This window comes from Cucumis melo, chromosome 9 (genome assembly GCF_025177605.1).
Source record: "Cucumis melo cultivar AY chromosome 9, USDA_Cmelo_AY_1.0, whole genome shotgun sequence".
NCBI lineage: Eukaryota > Viridiplantae > Streptophyta > Magnoliopsida > Cucurbitales > Cucurbitaceae > Cucumis > Cucumis melo.
This window is the reverse complement of record NC_066865.1, coordinates 23161429-23184519: the sequence shown is the minus strand read 5'-3', so window position 1 is coordinate 23184519 and position 23091 is coordinate 23161429. Positions and strand designations below refer to the sequence as shown.

At 29.2% G+C, this 23091-nt stretch overlaps 2 protein-coding genes across 3 annotated transcripts; one reads left to right on the top strand and one right to left on the bottom strand.

The window, feature by feature from the left end:
• Positions 1–1098: 1098 nt before the first annotated feature.
• LOC103482709 (sugar carrier protein C-like) lies at positions 1099–13366 on the bottom strand. 2 transcript variants are annotated; one of them, XM_051089854.1, is made up of 5 exons: positions 13234–13366; positions 12785–13110; positions 11737–12366; positions 10850–11261; positions 1099–1360 (listed from the first exon to the last, which is right to left on the bottom strand). In XM_051089854.1, exons 1-5 carry the CDS (start codon positions 13364–13366, stop codon positions 1293–1295), a joined length of 1569 nt encoding a protein of 522 aa, XP_050945811.1. In that variant the 3' UTR covers positions 1099–1292. The 2 variants fall into 2 exon arrangements, with proteins under 2 accessions (XP_050945811.1, XP_008437212.2); XM_008438990.2 differs by lacking the exon at positions 1099–1360 and having other exon boundaries at positions 10770–11261.
• A 6758-nt stretch (positions 13367–20124) lies between these two features.
• Positions 20125–21319, top strand: LOC103482708 (ethylene-responsive transcription factor ERF027). The gene has a single exon (XM_008438988.3). The coding sequence runs from the start codon at positions 20361–20363 to the stop codon at positions 21114–21116; it is 756 nt and encodes a 251-aa protein (XP_008437210.2). The 5' UTR covers positions 20125–20360; the 3' UTR covers positions 21117–21319.
• Positions 21320–23091: the final 1772 nt, after the last annotated feature.

The window sequence follows — 23091 nt, the reverse complement described above, 5'->3', positions numbered from 1 at the left end:
TAGCATAAATTCCTTGTATATATCAACCCTAATTTCTAACACATTTCTTGACTTCATTTACCCTAATCATAATACACATACTAAAACAATAGATCTCTTATAATTCAATAGTGTAATTAATCACTATTAACATCTTTGCTAAACTCTCAGTCCTAAAAAAAATCTCTCTTCCTATCAACACCCAAATTTGACATTCTTATCTCCTCTTGATCAAAAGCTTTGCTACAATTACAAATATTCAACTATTCAAAAAGCACACACCCATTATTCGATTAAAATTATTTAAAATAATAATAATTTAAAAAAAAAAAAAAAAAAACCTATTCTCCTTTTATATTTTCATACAAATATTTGTTAGGGATTATAGTTGGATTTCAAAAAAAAAATTACTTTATAAAATGTAGACTTATTAACTAAATAAATTAGAAAATAAATAAAAGAGCCACTCAATTTATATATATTATATTCAAAATCATGTCTATTTATGAATTTTTAACTAAAAATATACTATGTTTATTCATAATCAACTATAAAATAGAAGAAGGATTGAAATTAAACGAATTGGATTTTCCTTTTTAAAGTTCAATTATCAATATTATAATGCAAGTTAGCATTAATAGAAATAGATAACTTTTTTTAAAGTTGAGTTATCAATATTATAATACAAATTAAGCATGAATAGAAATAGATAATTAAGGGAGAAAATTAGAAGAGAGACCATTGATCAATTTTAATTTTGATATACAAAATAGGTATTAAAAGAAAATCAATTAACTAAATCAAACGTTTCTAGAGTATCACCATACTATAAACACCACAAATGATTCCATTATTCCAATAACACACAACCATTACACTGTACTAAATCTAATAAAAACATTCGTTTTTTTTTTTTATATTATTATTTTTTGATGATATACATTTCATTCTCGACAATGGAACCACCTCATTTTTTTCCAAATAAACAACATCTACTAAGAGAGAGAGAGAGAGAGAGAGAGAGAGAGAGAGAGAGAGAGAGAGAGAGAGAGAGAGAGAGAGAGAGAGAGAGAGAGAGAGAGAGAGAGAGAGAGAGAGAGAGAGAGAGAGAGAGAGAGATTGAGAGAGAAACTCAATTTATATTCACTATGCTATGGATAATAACACCATCAATAAAATTGGTCCTCATTTTCATATACCCTTCTTCTATCCTATACAATAAAAGAACATTTTTTTTTACTCAAAAAGAAAAAGAAAAAACATTCCTAGCTGTGTCAAAATTCCCAAATCTACCCTTATTCAACCTTTTCACTTCACACTATCATATCACTTCCTTTCTTTGAATTCAAACACTCTTTTATTTCATCACCATCGTCGTCGTCTTCATCTTCTTCTTCTTCTGGTTCTTCTTGTTCTTCTTTTTGTTCTTCATCAAGTTCCTGACTTTCTTCTTCATCGTCATTCTCAATCTCCTCCATTCCATTTTTAGTCAATTCCTTAGCCCTCTCCGCCTGTTCTTCCCAATTGGTTCGAGCCAGAACCCACAGCATCGTCATTGCACAACTCGCCTGCGCTGCCAACAGCCCAATCCACAGCCCTTTGAAGTCCCAACCGCCATAAAAGCTCAGCCATATCGCCACGGGCATTCCCACCATATAAAAACATCCTAAGTTTATGTTCGCTCCCAATTTTGGTCTTGCTGTTCCTCTTAATACCCCACAACTTGTCGTCTGTGGACAGTTCCCTAATTCACAGAGTCCGATGATCGGAAGAATTAACGATGTTAATTCGATTATTTGTATGTCTTCGGTGAACATTGTCGCCCATACTTTCCGGATTTTGAAAGCGAAAACCAATGCTGCAATTCCCAAGAAGAAGCTTATACAGAGTCCAACAATGGCGGCTAATTTTGCTCTGTTTGGATGATTTGCACCCAATTCATTTCCCACTCTCGTTGATACTCCAAAGCTTAACGATGATGGGAAAATGTAGATTAAAGCAGTGGTTTGTATCAAAATCCCCATTGAAGCCACTGTGGATTGAGGATTCAACATGAACCCACTTAACAAAATCATGATTTCATACCACCACCATTCTAAACAAACCGATATACAGCTTGGAATTGCTAACCCAAGTAACGATTTCCACTCTGTCAAACAATCCGACGACATTCCGGGCCATGTTTTCTTGTACACGCCGGAGAACAAGACAAAGACGACGAGTGATCCAACGAAGTTGAAATTAGTCCAAACGGCTCCTAAAGCGACACCGCGAATCCCCCATTCGAAAACACAGACGAAAAGGTAATTAATTGGGATGTGAAATAGAATGGCTATAATAGCACAATAAGTAAGAGGGAGATTAATGGATTGACTACGAAGGTAAATCCTTAAAGGATGAAGAAAAGATAGAGCAATTAAATCAGGGAGAGAACAGAGGATATAGGAATGAGCTTCATTGGCAATATCAACGTCTTGACCACAAAAGAGAAGGATTTTCTTCATATTAAACCATAAAAATGAAATGGGTAGTGAAGAAATCAAGAGAAGAATGATGGTTCTTTGAAGGGTAAGGCCTAAAAGTTTGAATTTTTTAGCACCAAAAGCTTGACCACAAATGGGTTCCATACCCATAGAAAGACCAGAGAGAAGAGAGTAGCCAGTGATATTAGCAAAGCCAATAGCAAGTGAACCACCGGCTAAGGCTAAACCACCTAATCGACCAAGAAACAACATGGAAATCATGGAACGAGAGTACATTAAAAAGCCGACAAGAATCATAGGAAATGCGATGTCGGCTATGGATTTTGCTTCTGTTAAAACATGAGAAGAACGATATGGGAATTTTGTCTCTGTTTCTTCGATGAATGGAGTTTTAAGTGTCGGAATGTTTTGTTCAGATTCAGAACTAGACATTGTCGAAGGAGGAAACAAGAAAATTCCAAAGAGAGAGACAGAGAGAGAGAGAGATTCAATGTGAGAAGAGACCAAATCTGAGATGGGTCAGTGTGAAGGGAATGAAAAGGGTTGAGGGAGTATTTATAGAGGCAGGAAAATTGAATTCTACTTTGAAATAACTAAGAAATTAATATTTTCAATTTTTGTTTGTATTTAATGAGAAAGTATTAATGGAATACATAAAGAAAGTTATAAAACAAGGAAATTCTGCCATTGGTAATTATCTTAGAAGACAAGTACAAACGATTGGACGGTTAAGTCGGTCACTATTATTCTTTTATTTGCTTAAGTGTCTCCTTGGTTTTCAGTTTCCTTTCATCTATTGCAATTCAAAAGGTTATATTTTTACTTTTTACATTTTAACTTCATATTAAGTTTTCCTCTAATTTTCAATCTAATTTTTACCATTTAATATTTTACGTTTTCTAGTACTACTACTAACGAGATAGTGCATTTAACTTCCACTTTAGGGATTACGAGATAAGTCGATCGATCAAAACCAATCGAATCAAAGAAACTTGATTGAAGAACAGGAGGGATTCGATCGGCGTCGATTCAATAAAAATCCAAATCAACAATTTTTTTGAAAAAAAATAATAGAATCGATCAACGACTAGTTTACACGCTTTCTTCAATGGTTTATGTTGGTTTGAAAATTTACTAAATCGATCATAGTCGAGGGTAACAGTAAAAATTGACTCTGATCGACCGTTGCAACTCCTACTAGGAACACATTTCATGTCGATATTATTTAGCCAAAATTATTTTTGTACTTTTGTGTTTTTACTAATTAATGCTCTTTCATTTAATTAATTTAGAAAACACATCGTGCAAATTCTTAATATTTTAATTTTAGTTTTGATGAATAATTAGTAAAATTAGTTTAATTACTAATAATTTAAGTTGTTTTAAATTAATTAGTATATGTTTGGAGTTTGAAAATAAGTATTCCATAAAAATTAGAAGTAAAAATGAAACTTTTGAAATTTAGGAATTAAATAGAAAAAATATCTATTAAATACAAGTGAAAAAAAAATCGAAATCTTTAAAAATGAACTCAAATTAAGAATATAATCGTAGCATTTAGAAATGTAGAGATGATATAGAAATTAGAATAAAAAGTTAGTAAGAAAAGGTTTTTTCGTGCATATTTGTTAAAATTTCAAGGATTATAATTCATTGATGTGTTGATTTGAAACTTATGGCTTTGAACTGATGGCGTTTTTCCTTTTCCTTTCCAACTTATTTTAAGTTTTTGTATTGTAATTGATGCATCATAATTATGTACTAAAGGCATTACCAAAATAAGGATATAGTGGAGGATAGTATATTACACGAAAGATACGTTGTCGGAATCGAAAAGGACAAGTAATTTTAACGTTTCGCGTGATGCTATTTTGTGAAAAGATTTGAACCGTTTTGTTTCTTTCTTCTTTTTACAACTCACTATTTGAATTGTAGTGAATCAAAAGATAGCATAGATAAATAATGAAAAGAGTGTCTCTGTCAGAGACACAATTATAAAAATCGAAAAGGACAAGTTTTAACGTCTCGCGTGATGCTATCTCGTGAAAAGTGTTTGAACCGTTTTGTTTCTTTCTTCTTTTTATAACTCACCATTTGGATTGTAGTGAATTAAAATGTAAAGTAGATAAATAATGAAAAGAGTGTCTCTGATAGAGACACAATTATAAAAATCGAAAATGATAAGTTTTAACGTCTCGCGTGATGCTATCTCGTGAAAAGTGTTTGAACCGTTTTGTTTCTTTCTTCTTTTTACAACTCACTATTTGGATTATAGTGAATTAAAAGTTAGTGTAGATAAATAATGAAAAGAGTATCTCTGTCAGAGACACAATAATAGAAATGAAATTAGTGTACTAAAATATACAATTACATTTCACCGTTTAATTTGATGGACTTGTGAAATGAAATATTGTGTATCATATTTACAATTGCAACGATTTTTTCTTTTGAAAATTGCGCATTAGGCTTTAATTTCATTGTTTGAAAATCATGGTACATCAAATTAATTCCTCTTTCACAACTACACAAACAATTTTTTTTATTATAAAGGAAAAAAGGAAAAGAAAATGAAAATAAAACCACCACATTGTTCTCTTCTAGTAGAGGTGTTAATGAAAAAAAAAATTAAATTCAACTCGACCCGAAACCGGGTTGTGGATACCGTTAGATCGACTAATATGATTAGGTTCTTTATTTCATTTGGGCTTTTATGTTGGGCCTATTTTGTTGAAGGTTTAAGAGAAGTGTCCTATATAAATGACTCTTAATAACCTTGCTATATATGCACAATATGTTAAATTTTATTACTTTGTTGCATCTCAAAATAATAAAACTTTTTTTCACTCTACTCGTAGACATAGCTAATAAAAACACGTAAATCTTTGTATAGTTCTTCTTTTAGTTCTTTATTATTCGTTTGTTTCATAAAATATGTATTTAGTTGTTATGATGTCTTATAGGGTTTTTTAACATTATCATTCAATATATACTCTCTCTCGTTCGAGGCCACACAAGTCTCATTCAGTACTATTTCCCAACATCAACTCAACAAAATGATCTCCTTTCCCTCTCATTAGCTCCCCCTTCGCCGGAACCAAAAGTCGCTCACCCTTCACTTCACCCTCTGCTAATTTCAAGTATTGGAGAAGAAATTGATCCAATCCGACCAATAATAACCCAAAAAAAATTGTTTTTGGGTTAAGTAATTATCCCATATTATACAAAACCCACAAGGTTACAAGTTTTATAAACCCTAATTTTCATCAGGTTGGTAAAGAAAAGCTTTCCCTAACTTGACCTATTCCAACTTGTGTATATACCCCTAAAAGTTGTTATATTCGCGGGAAGAAACACATTAATTTGCAAAACACAACAGTATTACTGAAAAGGAAACTGGAATTTTGGATGGGGTGCATGTGAAATTGTTATAAAACAACAACTATAACACTAAAAAGAGAAAAGTCAAATCGCCCAACATTTAAAAAGGGTAATATATAATATAGAAAAGAAACAATTTGTCCACCATTGAGGCCCATATCCAATAAAAAAAAATTAAAATAATCTATAACAATTCGGTGGAAATATATATATATATTTTCTCATCAAATGAAGATAAAGCCCACAAAAAAAAAATTAAAATAAAATAACTCTAAATAAAACCAAACAACTTGGTCGTAGATCTCATTTAAAATGTTATCAATATGAAGAAGACTTTAGGGTTTTGTTTTGATTTGTCTTTTGGTGTTTGGTTTTTGGTGTTTTAGTCAATTAGGAACGGAGGGTTTAATTTTGCGAAAAATAAAAACAAAAAGACAGAGAAAAACAAAAAATAAAAGACATCAAATATCGACATGACATCAAATTAGTTGGTTTCTTGTTCTTCTTCTTCTTCTTCTTCTTCTTCTTTTCTAATTTGACACAAATGAATAATGGGATGCTATATTGAATCACTTTAATTTCTAACCAATATAAATTCTAATGTAAAATTTTATCAAATTGAGTTGTCAATTTCGATTATGCATTAACTCATTTTTGTGTAATTTTATAAACAAAAATGGATTTTTAATCCATTTAGTGATATTTATTAAAGTTTGAGCTAAATTTTTACAAACTATAGGGTAAAAACACTAATTTTTTTTTTTTATATATATATTTTTAGCCAATATATTTTTTATCTCTGCGTTGAGAGTTGTTATTTTAATTTGTTTTAAATGATTTATCTACATTTTAATTTATCTTTTAGTTTATTATTCTTTAATGAACCCAAAAGCACTTTTATATTATCCCCTTTGAGTTTAATAAATAAATCTAGTTTCTTAAAAAAGGTTAATTGTGTCATTTAGCTCATAAAATATATGTCTTGTAACCTATTGTTATTATTTTAAGTGTGAGAACGATTATGTTCATTTTGTCAACTTTTCTCTCTCTCTCTCTCTCTCTCTCTCTCTCTCTCTCTCTCTCTCTCTCTCTTGGTGATGAAATGTCAACTTGGTCGATTATATTACAAAATCAATCCATGAAAAAAAACGAGTAAACACAAGTTTCTAACTTAAGTAATTGATTTCGACGAATGTGCTACTGATTATGAATATAAGATAATGATCATTTTAAAAAGTTATAGCGGTTGGGTTTTTGACTAATTTACAAAGTAAATACAATTTCTATAAGGTGCAATAACTTTTTTAAATTTCACAAATTTATATAAAATTTCCATCATTCTAAATTTTGTGTATCGTTCATTGCATCTTTATTGTTACCAATTAATTAATATAAGTTGATGAGTGTGTTAAATTTGAACATAATCTCTATAACTTATAATAGGAAAAGTTACATTTTTTTCATCTTTTTTTTTCTACCATAGATGGGATTTTGGACGTTGAATTTAAAATCAAATTAAATATTTATTTAATTAATTAGGTTGCTTGTACGAATACTAACTTAACTTAAGAAATCAGTGGACCAAAAGGTCGTTTAAATATATTTTGATTTAGTTTAGTTTTTTAGGTTAGCTTTGGTTTCTTTGTTAAATTTTCATTATATTTGAGTTTTATAATAATATACATAAATATAATTGCATTTCATACATGATCCATTATTATATATTTCAATATATAAGTAGTATATGAAATATTATACTCTAATATATCATACAACTTTCAAATATGTCGAGAGTATATAATATATCAATAGTATATTGCATATTAGTGATCATGCTACACAAAATGGTAGGTGAATATCAAATATTTTAACCACTCGTGGGACTTTTTCAATCTTTTTCAAATTAAGTGATAAGGTTGGATGACTTGTTTTACTGTCATTCTTGCAAATTTCAAAATTTGGAGATAGCCTAATATTTTTTATAATCTTTTACTAATAGTGCAACTTCCCCCCTTGAAAAGAAGGGTAAAAACATGGTGAATCTTGAAACTATTTACCAAAGTTTGAGGGTCAAATTTGTAATCAAAGTTTGATACAATGTCTTACGAAAAAGTAATCTTTACAAATTTGAAATCGTATAAACTAAATCGTTCGTAAAAGTTGACAACAAAGATATAATTTTTTAAATACCTAATTTAAACTAAGTAAAATAATAATGATAAAAGTAAATAGAAGCTGCTACAGGCTTATTTTTAATTTTGAAGAGAATAATTAATCTAGTAGGAGAAGAAAAGAAGAAGAAGAAGAAGAAGAAGAAGAAGAAGAAGAAGAAGAAGAAGTAATAGTGTCGGACTTGGAAGAACAAAGAAAGGGTCCATTAATTTGGATCAAATATTTAGAATGGTTGACTTACATTAATTATTTTCTTCGGGTATGAAAAAGAAAGGGATTTTGTAATTTGTGCAATGGGGAATTCATATATTATTTTTCTAGTGTGTTCATGAATTTGTTCGATATGATTCCCCCATTCCAACTTCCTATTTTAAGACAAAGCAAACCATTCAATTTAGGTAATGTTACGTTTTACACACAACTACATCTATGTTTAATCTAATGTGTAACAATTGATTGATTGTTCTTATCTTTTTTTTATTACTGAAGTTGATTTCACAACACAACAAAACATGCCTTCTATGACTTAATTATGAATTGTAGTTAATATGGGTAGAAGGGTGAAAAATGAATCACACAAACTCATTTTAGGTGTTTTTTTTTTTTTTTTTTTTGAGGAAACGGAGATTTTTTTTTTTTATTTTGTGAAATCCATGATATTTTTTCGTAACAGATGAATAGATGAGTATTTACAAGCGGGTTACGTGACTATTTAGTCAGATCTCTAATTTTTTAGTCAACATAGTTGTATACCTTAAAATGGGTAAGAGAATTGATATTTGTCGATAGATTTTAAAGTAATGATAGGTAATTATATGCTTTTAATTTTAATTAATTTAGAGAGTCGTAAAAAATGACAAAATAGACAAACTATTTATGTTTTATGACAAAATCAAATGTAATGAGTTTTTGCCTTAATTTGTATCTTTATTATTCTTTGAGTAACCACTTTTAATTTTATAATTCCTACTCTTAATTATTCCAAATATGCTGCAAAGGTAATTTTGAATTCTTTTTTTAAATTTTAGAGTATGATAATAAAACAAGAACTAATAAAGTGATCTAGAAATATTATATTTTGTATAAAACTTAACTTTTTAAGAAAGAATTATTCGTTGTTGATTTTTGACAAAAATGAAAGGTTTTGATTTTCTTTTTTTAACTGTGCTATCAATTTCTCACAAGTGACGAAGACTAATTAATTATAGAAATATTAACAAAAAAAAAACCAATGAAGTTATTTGTTTATCAAATTATCCTACGATTAGTAAATGGATCGAATAATTATTTATTTTTATTTAAAGTATATTTTTTTGAACTTTAAGAGGTAAGAAATTTGAATCTTTCATTAAACTAAAATATAGAACGACGAAGTGATGACAATGAATTTTTGATGATGATGAAGTAGTAATGAAATAGAAATATTTAAAATGAAATCAAAGAAGCAGTGAGTTTGGGAAGAAAGAGAAGTTAATATTGTTTAAAAAAAGTAATAATTAGCAGTATATGTTTAGATTGGAACAAGTTTTGAATTGAAGAATAAATTCCTAAAAAAGAAGATGCATGCATTTTTAGGCCAAAATTTGCCATGTAATGCAAAATCAAAATGAATCAAATTGGGAGAAAAATGGTGCAAGTAGTTCATGTATGTGTATCTACATCTACGTGTGTTTATACTTTAATAAATAATTGTTTGGTTATATTTTCACGACTCTTTCGTCCTTAGGAGAAAGAATTTTGAATTTTGGATAATTTTGTTTTTTAAAATTCGACATATACATACATAATTTATGGTTTGTTGTCTCTTTTTTACCAATTTTTGAATTTCATCGATGGTAAACTTATATTATTATTATGAATAGAATCTAAAATTTTGTTATATGTTATAAATATTTTATAAATTTTATCATTTTTGACAATTTCTTCTTTTTTTTTTTAATAAAATTTAGCTAACAATTTAACTCTTCTACCCATTTAACTTTTTACTTGAAAAGTAGTCGGGGATTAGACTTAATATTCAAAACCAAAAGTGAAAAAGGAAAATTGTTAGACCCCGTTCGGTAACTAATTTGGGTTTTTATTTTTGAAATTAACCTACAAACAACACTTTCACTCCTTTTGGTTTTCATGTTTTGTTGACAACATTTTAGAAGTAGTGTTTTTAAAGCCAAATCGAAATTTAAAAACTAAAAAATAGAAAAAGAAAAAAATAATAACTTTTGAAATTTTATTTTGAAATTTGACTAAGATTTTAATTAATCTACATACATTTATGAAAATATTTTTTTCTTTTAATTTCAAATAATGCCAAAAAGAGTACTTTAAGAAGAGGATGCTGTGTCCTAATTTGCATTCTCACGTTCTTTCCTTAAACGAAATTCGTGGCATATTTGACAAATGTCGAATCAAACCCTCAGTTCTTAGAGATAGTGATAGGTTCTAAGATAAACAAGAATAGTTTCTAACTACTCACATGTTTTGATATATTACTTTTGTACATTTTTAGTTTGATTTGCCAACAAAGTAAAAGAAAAGAAAAAATCATAAAAAGTTTCCCTGGGTCATAACATAGGACAGTTGATGCATGAAAATAAGTGATTAAACAGTTCTAAAAAAATAAAATTAAAATTAATGAATGAATAAATAACAAAGCTAATGTCTTCAAAAAAAAAAAACCAGAAAGCAAATTAAACCCTATAATTTCAAAAGAAAAAGGCAACCGTAGTCCAAAATTTAAACGATCCCTAAACCCTAAACACCAAATAAGGAATTACCAAAACTAAACCTAAACTCACCGGCCTGCATCTAAGTTGAGGTGGTTTGGGGCTTCTCTTGGCTAACATATTTTCCCCAAAAAGGATGTTTCTGCCAAACAAGAGCCATCTCTTCAATTGGGACACCCTTTGTCTCAGGGAGGAATTTGTAGATGAAAATGCTCATCACAAAGACGAAAAAGGCGAAGAAGATGAACATTCCAAATTTCATGTGACAAAGCATAAGAGTGAAGATTTGAGCTACTAGGAAAGTGAAGATCATGTTCACCGAAACGTTCACACTTTGAAGAGCTGATCGAACTTCAAGAGAAAAGATTTCACTTGGAACCAACCATCCCAATGGCCCCCATGACCATGCAAACCCTGCAACATAGGTGCAAATGAACAACACCACTGCACCAGCATATTCCTTCGATAATCCTCCGCTATTCCCATCGATACCAAATTTGTAAGCAATCATAACTGTAACCACAATCTAGAGCAACAAAAACAAGTAAAAAAGGAGTCAGTTTCAATCTAAATTTGTAAAATTTGAAAGGACAAGAGGAGTCATATATTTTGTTGAAAAGTAATATTAATAGCTGAAAGACTAACTCTTCTAATAAAGAACTTGATATTTGTCATTTGCTTAAAAATTACCCTTATATTTTAAAAGTTAAAATGTTATCCCTAAACTCTTATAAAGTTTTCAAAACCACTCTTCGAATATAAAACCTTTGGAAATTCATGCAAGCTGTTGTCTAATCTCAATATCCATACAAAATTCTCAAACATTTATGCTCAAAGGGTATTTTTGAAATGTTAAGAAAGTTAAGGGTGTAATATTATAACTTAAAAAAAATATAGAGATATTTTTTAAACAAATGACAAAGTTTATGCCTATTTTTTTAATCTAACCAAATTACAATGAAAGAAATGAAGAAAAAAAAAAGTTAAGAGAATTTGTTTACCTGAGATAACAACATTTGAGTACCACCCTCAAGGAAAAGAACCCTTCTTCCAAACCTATCAACAAGCAAAATGGCGGCAATTGTAGAGACACAATTAACACCTCCAGTAATCATGGCAGACATTAAAGAAGCTGAGTTTCCAAATCCAAGAGTTTTGAACAAAACAGGTGCATAAAAGGTTATGACATTGATCCCAGTTAGCTGCTGAAAAAAGGGAATAGCAATGGCCATTGTTAATTGTGGCCTATACTTCCTTTGGAACAAAGCTCGCCATTGGTTACTCACTCCCTTCGATGCCTCCCGAGCCGCAACCAAATCGGCTAGCTCCGCGTCCACGTTATCAACCCCTCGAACCTTCTTCAACAGTTCCTTGGCCTCATCAAGGCGGTCCCGCTCGATCAAAGAGCTTGGGGTGTCGGTCAGGGTGAATGAACCAATTATGATGATTAGCGCAGGGACTACAGCTCCACCAAGGCTCAGCCGCCAGCCCCAACCGCCGGGGATCATGGCGAATCCATAGTTAAGAACGTTGGCAATTAGAATGCCAAGGGTGATCATGAGTTGGAATAGATTGTTTAGAGATCCTCTGTACTTGTATGGGGCCATTTCTGATAGGTAAATTGGCACCGACTGCCCAAAAGGGAAAAAACATCATAAAATTATCCATTTATTTATTTTGAGATTGAAAATCAGATCCAAAGTCAAATATCTTAATCATATGTCCAAATGGGGTTTGATCGTACATTTGACATTTAGAGTAAAAGGTAAGCTAACTAAACCCAACCCCTAATGTGTACATTTAAGAACTGTGGTTATGTGAAAAACCACATCTCAACAATAATAAATAATTAAATAGAAACTAAAAAATCTAAGAAAATCGGTTAACCTAATATCCTCGATTTTAGGTTAACTGATTATCTTAAATATCTCTAATTTAAAAATTTTAAAATTGTATCGCATTAAAAAAAATAACTCAATAAAATATCTGTTAAAAAATTAATAAATTTAGATGAAAATATTTTATTAAAAGAAAAAAAAAAAAAAAAACCTGATTAGCACAACCGATGCCGAAGCCAAGTAACAAACGGCCGACGATGAGCATCCAAATGGCTTCAGCAAAGCCATTGAGAAGAGCTCCGGCAAGGAACAGAAATCCCCCCATAAGCATAGTAATCCGCCGCCCAAAAGTCCGGCTAACGCTCGCCGCCACCAACGATGAAAATAAAGCCGCCAGGTAAAGTGACGACGTAAAAAGTGTCAATGTTTGACTGTCAAATTTGCAGTACTGATTGTTTGAAGGATCGGTCGAAATTTGTTTCTGGTACACAGCCGGAAAAAACTTCGACAAAAATGAGTCCATAGACGTCACTCCACCTAACAGAAACAAAGAATCAATCCCATTATTTCATCTCATCAAACAAATGGATTTTGATCATTAAAATTTGATGACAAAAGTAATGTACCAAAACTAAATATTGAAATTTGATTTTCTTTTACCTGAAATACCCAAATCGTAGCCAAAAATCAAACCACCAGAGGCGGCAATGAAGCAAGTGTAGAAGACTTTCCATGTGAATTTTCCTGGATAATCCTTTCCTTTCTCAGGAGCTGCCATAATTCCGCCGGCCATTTTTTCTTAACAACCCTAAAAGACTAAATTTTAACTTTGTAGAGAGTTACAAAGTGATTGTGTTTGTTTGAGGTAATTTTTATAGAGAAAAATATGGATTTCTGTTTGAGTGGATTCTATTTTGATTTGAATTAGTACAAAGGTTACGTTCTAATTCTCTTTTTTTATTTTTTTATTCTTATATATTGAGTTTAGAATTCTTTTAGATTTTACATGATTTAAAAAAAATATATTTTAATTTTTTTTTCTTCTATATTGAGTTTAGAATTCTTTTAGATTTTACATCATTTAAAAATTTAGAATATTTTTTTCATCCAAAATTACATAATTTAATATATATATATATATATATATATACACAGACACATAGATAAATAATTTAGTATATGTTTTTCACAACCCTCTCCGACAAGCCAAGCCAAAATTACAAAAAATCTATGGAGCTCTTCCATCCCCAAAATGTAAGCTCAGCACAATGGAAGCCATTGAGAAGAGAAACCTTCTTGTTGCCTCGCTGGTGTGGACTTATGCACATATTTTTGTGACATAACATTGCCTCGCTGGTGTGGACTTATGCACATATTTTTGTGACATAACAGTCTTTCTCTAAAAAATTTAATATAACAATTTGACCACAGTGGGAGTCGAACCCACGCGCTAATCCACTGCGCTATGCGGTCATTTTGATATAACAATAAAAAATTTAAACAGTAACTAAAGCTTTTAACGAGTTAATGATTTTATTGTAAATTGTATAAGAAAAATTTGCACCCTATAAAAACGACAACAGAGGATTAGATTTTGAATGTTCCATATTTTCAATAAAATGATCAAAGAAATTGGTTTAGTTTTGACCTTCACTCTAGGCAGGCCCGATCTAGGCTAAATGGATGGCGATTTTTTTATCAATATTTTGAGTTATTTTTTACTAACATATAATAACATACCTTCTTTTAAAAAATAAAATAGTGGATTTTAAAAAAAAAATTGAAGAGTATTATAGTTTTGCTATTAATATTTAAGAGTAGGTGTTTGTTTTTTATAGAGCGTTGGTTTTATGGGTCCAACATTCGTTAATATGATTTTTAATTTTAATTTTATTTTTTTTAGAGTGTTTTAAATACTGCTGTTTGTTTTTTAAATATCAACATTTAATTTTATAATGTCTAAGGAAGAAAAGCTAAAACTCCATTGGCCATAATATAATGAGGAAATTTTGATTTCTTACCAAATAATGGAATAACATAACAAACAAATTTTTTTTTAAAAAAATTGATCCTAAATTAAATTTCTAAAAATAATTAAAAATACCATTTTTTTGCATGCTATTTACTTTGTAAAGAAATGCTTTGTTTTCGAGGAAAAAAAAAAGTTAAAACCTAGTTTAAACTAATTTTCAAGGGGAAAAGAAGTTTGTATTTTTCTAAAACTGTTTTAAACTAACTGTTTAACCTGGTTTGTATTTTTTTTAAATTTATTTTTAAAAAAAATGTTAAATAATAATAATAATAATAATTTAAATCAATATTTTATTAGTGTGATCGGAAATGGCGATGAAGCAACGGTAGAAGACTCTCCATATTCCGGCCACTTTACAACCTTGACTAAACAAAGTGATTGTAGTTGTTTGAGATACTTTGAATATGTTAGACATTTATATATTTGAAAATGATATTTAACTTATGATGGTTTATATATATTTGATAAAATAACAATTTCATTTATGAAGAAACAATATGGATATGTCATATATGATCCACTCCTATCAAACCTATTTCATTTTGCTTTAGGCTCTAACTCATATAGACAATGTAGGACTTTAATCACTTAAATTATAAAGATCTTTAATCACTTAAATTATAAAGATTAACTTTTGAAGTTTAATTAAGTAATTTGTTAAAAAAATAACAAAAAATAAAAAATAAAAACATACATTAGGGTGGTAACGAAATCAATTTTGCAAACCTTAAATATAATAGTGATCATCAAGTTCAAAATTAGTTTGGTTGGACAAGAGGTAATTAATTATAAATTCTTTTCTATGATAGTATATAACCACAATTATCTTCTTATCTAGATAATATAACAATTTATTTGTAGTATTCTTGATTAACTTTTTGAAGTTCAATTAAACATTTTGTTGCAAAAAAGGTAAAATGAAAATAAAAATATACATTAGGTTGCTAAGGAAATCAATTTTGCAAAACTCGACCAAAAGTTAATTATAACATTTTTTTTTCTAAAGAAATCAATTTTGCACACCTTGTACAAAGGTAATTAATTATAAACTAAAACGTCCTTTGATCCCAAGTCAAACGCACTAATACACTTTGTTATAAGTTCTTTTCATATAATAATAACGTGTTTAAATCCTACCTAATGCTTTTAATGACAAGTTAATGAGTTTAATGTAAATTATATTAGGAAAATTTGTACACGATATATACTAAATAATACTTTTATTTTAAATAAAATATTAATTTAGTATAGTGGTTGTGCTTTCCATTCTTTAACCATTACTTTAACTTCTGCGCAGGCCCGATCTAGACTGGGCCGATGGCCATGAACATACTTAGAATAAGTCTTTGTTAATTTGAATAATTGGAATAACATAACATATAAAGATTTGGACAAGACCTCTTCTCAAAAAATAATATTTATAATTTCTTTTTTTAATTTTAACTATATGTATATCTAGTTTAATTTTTTTTTTTCCAGAAATGACAAATGAGTGACAATTGAAAATTTAGCAAAAATCGGAAGAATAAGATTTTCGACAATGTGACGTGCAAATGTCGGACTTTTTTAGTATTTTAATTTTGCTCCTAATTTTGGGTATATCGTCCTTTTGAGGATTTATAATCAGATTTTTTTTAATAGACAAATGTCGGTCGAAAGAGCATTAGGCGGCTTCTTTGGGTGTTCGGTAATGTAGGTTGCTGATATGGAAAAAGTTAGTGATGGTGATATTGAAGAGAGGATGAAGAAGTTATAAAATTAAAAAGTTTATGGGGAAATGTAGGGATTGGAGGTAGGGGTGGAGTGTTTTAGTAGGAAAAATATTAACATGCTTGTTTGAATAAGAGTACTTTAATTAATTTTTTTTTTTTTTTTTTTTTTTTTTTTTTTTTGCAACCTTCAAATTTTCCATTTTTCTAGTAATTCCTCTAAAAAAATGAGACCAATTCAACCTAATCCAAATCTTGGCCCAACATAAATCAATGATGTATGAGTAGGCCCAACCCATTTTAACTTATCTTCTTTTATTCTTTATTTAGTACTCAAATTTTATTATATTTTCCCCTTGTAGACCCTCAAATTATTTACTGTATATGAATTTCAATTTGACCTTAATTGGTTAAAGTCTATTATTCTATTCCCTTAGTAGAGGTTGAATATTAAAATCTGTAAGTTGTAAACTCAAAAGGAAATAAATAAAAATTAAGATTTAACCCATACAATAAACTAATTGAAAGAATCCATTTTCAGTATTCAAATAGGATTTGTAACTTGTAAATACCAACCTATATTTTCATATAATAAGCTATATATTCAAGTATAAGTAATATATTTTCAATAAAAAAAAAAGTTCAAATGAATTGATACTCATTAAACTATAAATTAAATGAATTATTCAAAATTACTAAAATCTATAGTAAAAAAAAGGTTAAAATAATTGAAGTATTCGTTATACTATTTAAAATTTTTTTTTTTGGTCTAATATCAATTTAAGTCTACCTAAAAATAGATTCAATTTTGAGCCTCTAATTGGTTTTGAATTTGGAAATGATCACCTTTTTAGTTCAAAAATTTGACCAGCCTTTTAGACTTGTGAATCAAATTGGTTTTCTATAACATAAACTATAAATCAAAACTTTCATATATTTTAAATGAAATTTAAAAAAAAAATCCTCAAACAATCTTTTTATAAAAAAAATTTCAATCCACAAAATGCAAATGTGTCTAAACTAAACATCAAATATATAATATTTTATAAGAAATATATAATATTTTAGTTTATAAAAAAAATAAAAATAAATAAGAGAGAAATTAGGTACCAAAATTGAGAGACTTTAAGGAAGGGTTCCAATGCATATAATTAAAAATGGAAAAGGGAATTTTAGAGAAACTAACCTTGGTGGCTAAACAATGGCAGAGATAAGATCATTGTCACCATAACCAAAACCCTTGACCCTCACCAACTAATTCAAATATATTCTCTTTTTCAAGTAAAGCTGTTCTTTCTTTTCTTCTTTTAATTTAAAAAAGAATGCTTTTGGCTTTCTAATGGGAGTGGGGGCCAAATTAAAGCCCTTCAAAGTTGTTATTAGATTTGAATATTATTATTTTACTCTTATCATTTTTGTCTTGTTTCAATTAATTATTGTGTGTTATATTCTAGAGGTGTTTCTATATTTGGTTGTATAATTACTATGATTTATCAATATTAATATATAGATTCTTTTCTAGTATAATCAAAAGAGTAAAGATTTGATCACTAACACAGTAATATATCTCTTGAACTTTTGGTTATATTAATAATTACTTGTATTATTTTTTTCTTTTTTTACTTTTGAATTTGACATATATAAAGGAATGCCTACAAAGAAAACAGATGTTAGGTAAGAAAAATAGAAATGTGTCAACAATAATATTTTTAAAAATAAACATATTTTATAGTTAAAAAGATATATAATAGCAAAAAAATTCGAACCTCTAACTTCTTAGATGGTAAACCTACCGTGCTATATTCAATAAAAATAAAAATAAAAAAATAAAAAACCTGTACATATATATAATATAATTCGAATGTCTGACCATATAGTATATTCTTCATATATAACCTTTTTTTTTAAAATAATTAATTAGATTGTGATTATTGCGGCTGCCATTCAGCCACATGAACTCATCTTGTAAATTTATTGTTTATTTTCAAGTCATGGCTACGAGTAAATGAACTTTTGTTTGCCATTTAACAATGGAAATGATAAAATATTTGTTGGACACACGTTGTTATGACTATTTATATAGTAATCTACTAAAACACTTCCGTAACTATATTTTATTAATTATTGCTAACACATTGTAGTGTTTTCATTATAGAAAGAAAAAAGTATAATTTGACCCCATAAAACATAAACATATTATCCATCCAAATGTTGAAACAATGAATAAATAGCTCTTTTATTTGAATTCCTTTTCTCAAATATGGTTAAATGAATAAAAAAATATAGAAAAATATATATTTTTTCAAACGAATAATTAACGGGGACAATGAAGATGAGAAGTATATTTTTGAATTGAATGAAAAGTGGTGTTGTTTGAAAAAGTAAGTGGTCAGACATTAATTAATTAAAGCTTCCACTAATTGTTTCTTAATTAGGAAAACATAATATGGAGTTGAGATTCTAAAAATTAATATATATATATATATGTGTGAAGAAGAAGAAGAAGAAGAAGGAGGAGGGAACAGAAGCATGTGATTTTGTGTAGCATTTAAAGAGCCTATTGCCTAATGCTTTTTGAGTAAAAACAATTAGCTTTTCCTTAATAATTAACCCACATGCACATGCCACCTCCTCATCCCCGGTATGTCGTCGCCGCCGCCGGCCGGCCTCATTTGAAAACAAAAATATTCAAAACTAAATAGATAAATCTTTGATTTTGTGTTTGTTATGATTTAATGTTTGAAATCTTGATGAAATTATTTGGCATCTCCATGGATTTTAAGTATTTATACTAATTGAAGCAAATGGTATCTTTCTTAATATATGTATTATTGTTACAAAGATTTGGAATATCGTATGTGATCTTTGCTTTTGTTATTTGGATAACAATGAAGATGACTGAAAATAGATAATGTGAATAATGGAGGGTGAGCATTCAAGTCGATGAATTTAATTATAACGTACATAAATATATCTTTTATTGTATGTCTCTTGCATTTGCAATAAAGTATTTTTTTTAAAATAAAGTATTTCTTTTTCATAACTATCTATATCACAGGTAAAATTCATATATTATAGGTCAAATCACTTTTTCCTTCATGGTAACTAAGCTAATTATCTTATTTAAGGAAGAAAAATCAATGGAGTGATGCAGTTGTTTTAAAATCATTGATTATTTATATTATTCCTTTCTTAAAATAACAAATTATCTTTGAATTCAATTTAGGACAATTGATCTCTATGTATTTCCCATTTCCACACATGGCAAAAAAAAAAATTTAATGTTGTCTAGGGTCATTAAATTTGTTGAGTAAAAACATTAAATTTGTTTTTTAAATTTGTATATATTCAAATATTTAGACGCTCTCAAACAATAGAGTATATAAACTACATCTCTTATATTAATCAAACCATAGTAAAGAAGAAAAAATAAGGCCAACAAAGTTAAACCCTAGTCTAAATAAAACTCCAAACTTTTTCAAATTTTAGTGGACGTACTTGACAATGAATTGTGATTGACCCCAATAAGTACTACACTTACCCAAAACCTTAATGAACATGAAATAAGAATTCTTATTTTTTTGATTGAGAAAGTTAGAGAGATAGAGAGATAGATACATGTGGCCCTTTTATATTGACTTCATTTACAAAAAGGCAACCATATAAAAACACAGCTAATATCAAGCTATATAATCTTTAGAATAGATATCTCTAAACCGTGTGTGTTTGTGTAATTTGTTGATTCTTCTCAATACAAAAACCTTTCTTTCCCAAAAAAGCAAACCAAAATTCAAAACCCCTTTCAACTCAAAACCCTAGCTAAAATCTCTTAGCCAACTTGTTGATCATATTATTTCTTTTCAAGAAATTTCCCACGAATTTCCCACGCTTTCTTTCTCTTCTTTTTCTCTTGCCCTCTATCTTGCACACGCAAACAATTTGTGTTAAATATTTGATATCTAAATCTCTTCTCTTAAAATTTCTCTACCAAACAAAAACATCTCTCTTATATTTCCCTCTTAATCTGAGTATTATTATTACTATATATGGCTGACCAAAAGGCGCTTCCAATTAATGAGAGCCTAATAGACCAATCTCTTGATCATAAATCTCCTTCCCCAATATCTAAACCAATTCTCATTGACCCTTTTGTTTCTTCTTCTGTCCCCACTGATCCCCAAATTCCAAATTCTAAGTCACAAGAACAACTCCCACCACCACCTCCTCCTCCATCATCCCTGCCTTCTTCTATAATTTCTCCTCCTCCTCCTTCTTCTTCTTCAACAACTAAGAAGCATTCTTTGTATAGAGGGATCCGGTGCCGAAGTGGGAAATGGGTGTCAGAGATTCGCGAGCCGCGTAAGACGACGCGCATATGGCTTGGTACGTTTCCAACTGCTGAGATGGCTGCGGCTGCTTACGATGTTGCTGCCCTTGCCCTCCGTGGTGGCGATGCTGTCCTTAACTTCCCTGCCTCCATTCCAACCTACCCCGTTCCCGCGTCGAATTCTCCAGTTGACATTCGCACTGCTGCCTCCACTGCCGCTATTGCTGCTGCTGCTAAGGCGGTGAAGAAAGTTGCGTCAACTTCATCGGTTGAAGTAGGCACTATGGAAGATGGTAGCAAGAAGACGGGAATAGAGAAGTTTGTGGATGAAGAAGAAATTTTTGGGATGCCGGGTTTGCTGGCGGATATGGCGGAAGGGATGATGGTGTCGCCGCCGAGAATGAACTCACCACCGCTGTCTGATGACTCGATGGAAAATTCTGATGGTACTGAAAGTTTATGGAGCTACTTTTGATGATCATATATTAATGAATTGAGATTAACAACAAGTTGTGATTAAGAAGATGAGAGTTAGGTGAAAAAAGAAAAGAAAAGAAAAGAAAATGGGTAGCTTCAAAAAAGGCAAGTTCTTGGCCGGCCGCCATAGCTTAGGCTTGATGAATTAATTAGTTTATGGTATACTTTTTTGGTCCATTATATTTCATTGATTTTTCTCTCTATTGCTTCTATAATTGTAACTTAAAAATGGGTGAAAGATAACACTGAGTCAAATATTATAACATAATCCATTTTGATTAATTCAAATATTACCATATGACTACCTAGATTGAATATATCTTTTAACGAGGATAGAAATGTGACCTCTCGTCTCCAAATTTAAAAAAATATAATAGATGGAACATAGTTAATTTGTGGAAGTATTAGTTTCCCGTTGAAATTTTACCAAATGAGATGTTCTTTTACACCTACTAATGCTTTTCACTTTTTGTTTAATATAAAAGTTTACTAAATGGAGTAATAGTATCTTAACTATCTATCTTTTAATTAATTTATTTATTTGATATGATTTGATTCATTTGAAATTTTATTTAATAATTATTATGTTTTAGAAAAAGTGAACCGGAAACATAATTATTTAGTTTTTTAATATAATATTACATTTGTAATGGAAGTGGAAATTTGAATTAATTTTAGAATGAGGTATAGAAGATTGCATCATTGGATTATAGTTATGTTGGATAATAACCATAATTAAAAAAGAAATGTTAAAAATCAAGAGGTTAAGGTAATTAAACTTGTTTAAGGTTGTTTGTAATATCTAAAATTTGATAGAATAATGTTTGAGAAGAAATTAGAATCCACTAGTTTTTTAGACATTATGTTTGATGAGTAAAATGTGGTATTGGGTTGGTGGTTTTTGATGGGAATTATATCATAAAATGGATAGATATATTTGAATGAAATGTCTTTGCTTATGTGTGGGTTTGTGTTAAGCACTTTTTTGAGATGCTCTTTGGACCCCCACACACAAAATAATGCTACAAACACAATTACTATACTCCATGATCCCCATTTTCATTCCAATCAATCATGACATCCCTCACCAAAACTTTAGCCAAAAACATATACAATATTGTTACTGGAAATAGTTGTCATTATTATAATAATTAGGGTTATGACATTTCTTTAGTTTCCATTTTATTTTATGTTGGGATAATTATATAAATGGAAAAACTATTTTATGTTTACTCAAGATTTAATTCCATATTTGGAGGGGACACATCAATGTCTCAATCACTTATTTGAAATAAATTATGAAAATTGAGTGCTTATACAATCGTTCTAAAAACTACCTTTTTTTTATAATATAAGTATTTTAAAATTCTAGCTAGTTATTGAGTTTTTCTTTAATAAGAAAGATAAACTTTATGTTTTCTCTCAAATATAGTAAAATAAATCAAATAATTACAAATATAACAAAATATCATTGATAGATGTTAATAGGTATATACAGACTACGATCATCTATCACAAATAGATGATGATAGATATTGATAAATAACACATATTGTTTCTAACATTTGTCGAGTATTTTATAAAGTATTTCTTAAACAATGGCGAATCTAAAATTTTTATATAAATTCAGATATTAAAATTTAAAAATGTAGGATTTTGATCCATAATCTATTGGTTTGTAAGAGAGGACACACAACTATTACACTACAACCATGTTTTGTTTTAAAATAAAGCATTATTTAGTATATATTGTAATCTGACTCTTCAAAATCAATACTAACTAGTTCTTAATAAATTCGTTCAAGTTTCTATCAGAGTGAGTAGAAAAAAGAAAACTGAAGTGAGAGTGAAGAAATGCTACATTCATTTAACTAAATTATATTTTGATTTTAGATTTCGATTATTTTAACTTTGGTCCCTTACCCTTTAAATATATTAGTATTAAATTATGCCCACATTCTTATTATTAATAT

What these genes read in the sequence shown, in the direction of transcription:
- LOC103482708 (XM_008438988.3), top strand. Translation starts at nt 20,361, where the DNA reads ATGGCTGACCAAAAGGCGCTTCCAATTAATGAGAGCCTAATAGACCAA.
- LOC103482709 (XM_051089854.1), bottom strand. Translation starts at nt 13,366, where the DNA reads ATGGCCGGCGGAATTATGGCAGCTCCTGAGAAAGGAAAGGATTATCCA. An exon ending in GCATCGGTTGTGCTAATCAG is followed by an intron (nt 12,367 to 12,784) that starts GTTTTTTTTTTT and finishes CCTTTTGGGCAG; the next exon opens with TCGGTGCCAATTTACCTATC. An exon ending in TTTTTGGGGAAAATATGTTA is followed by an intron (nt 1,361 to 10,849) that starts GCCAAGAGAAGC and finishes AAGAAGATGAAG; the next exon opens with ACGACGACGATGGTGATGAA.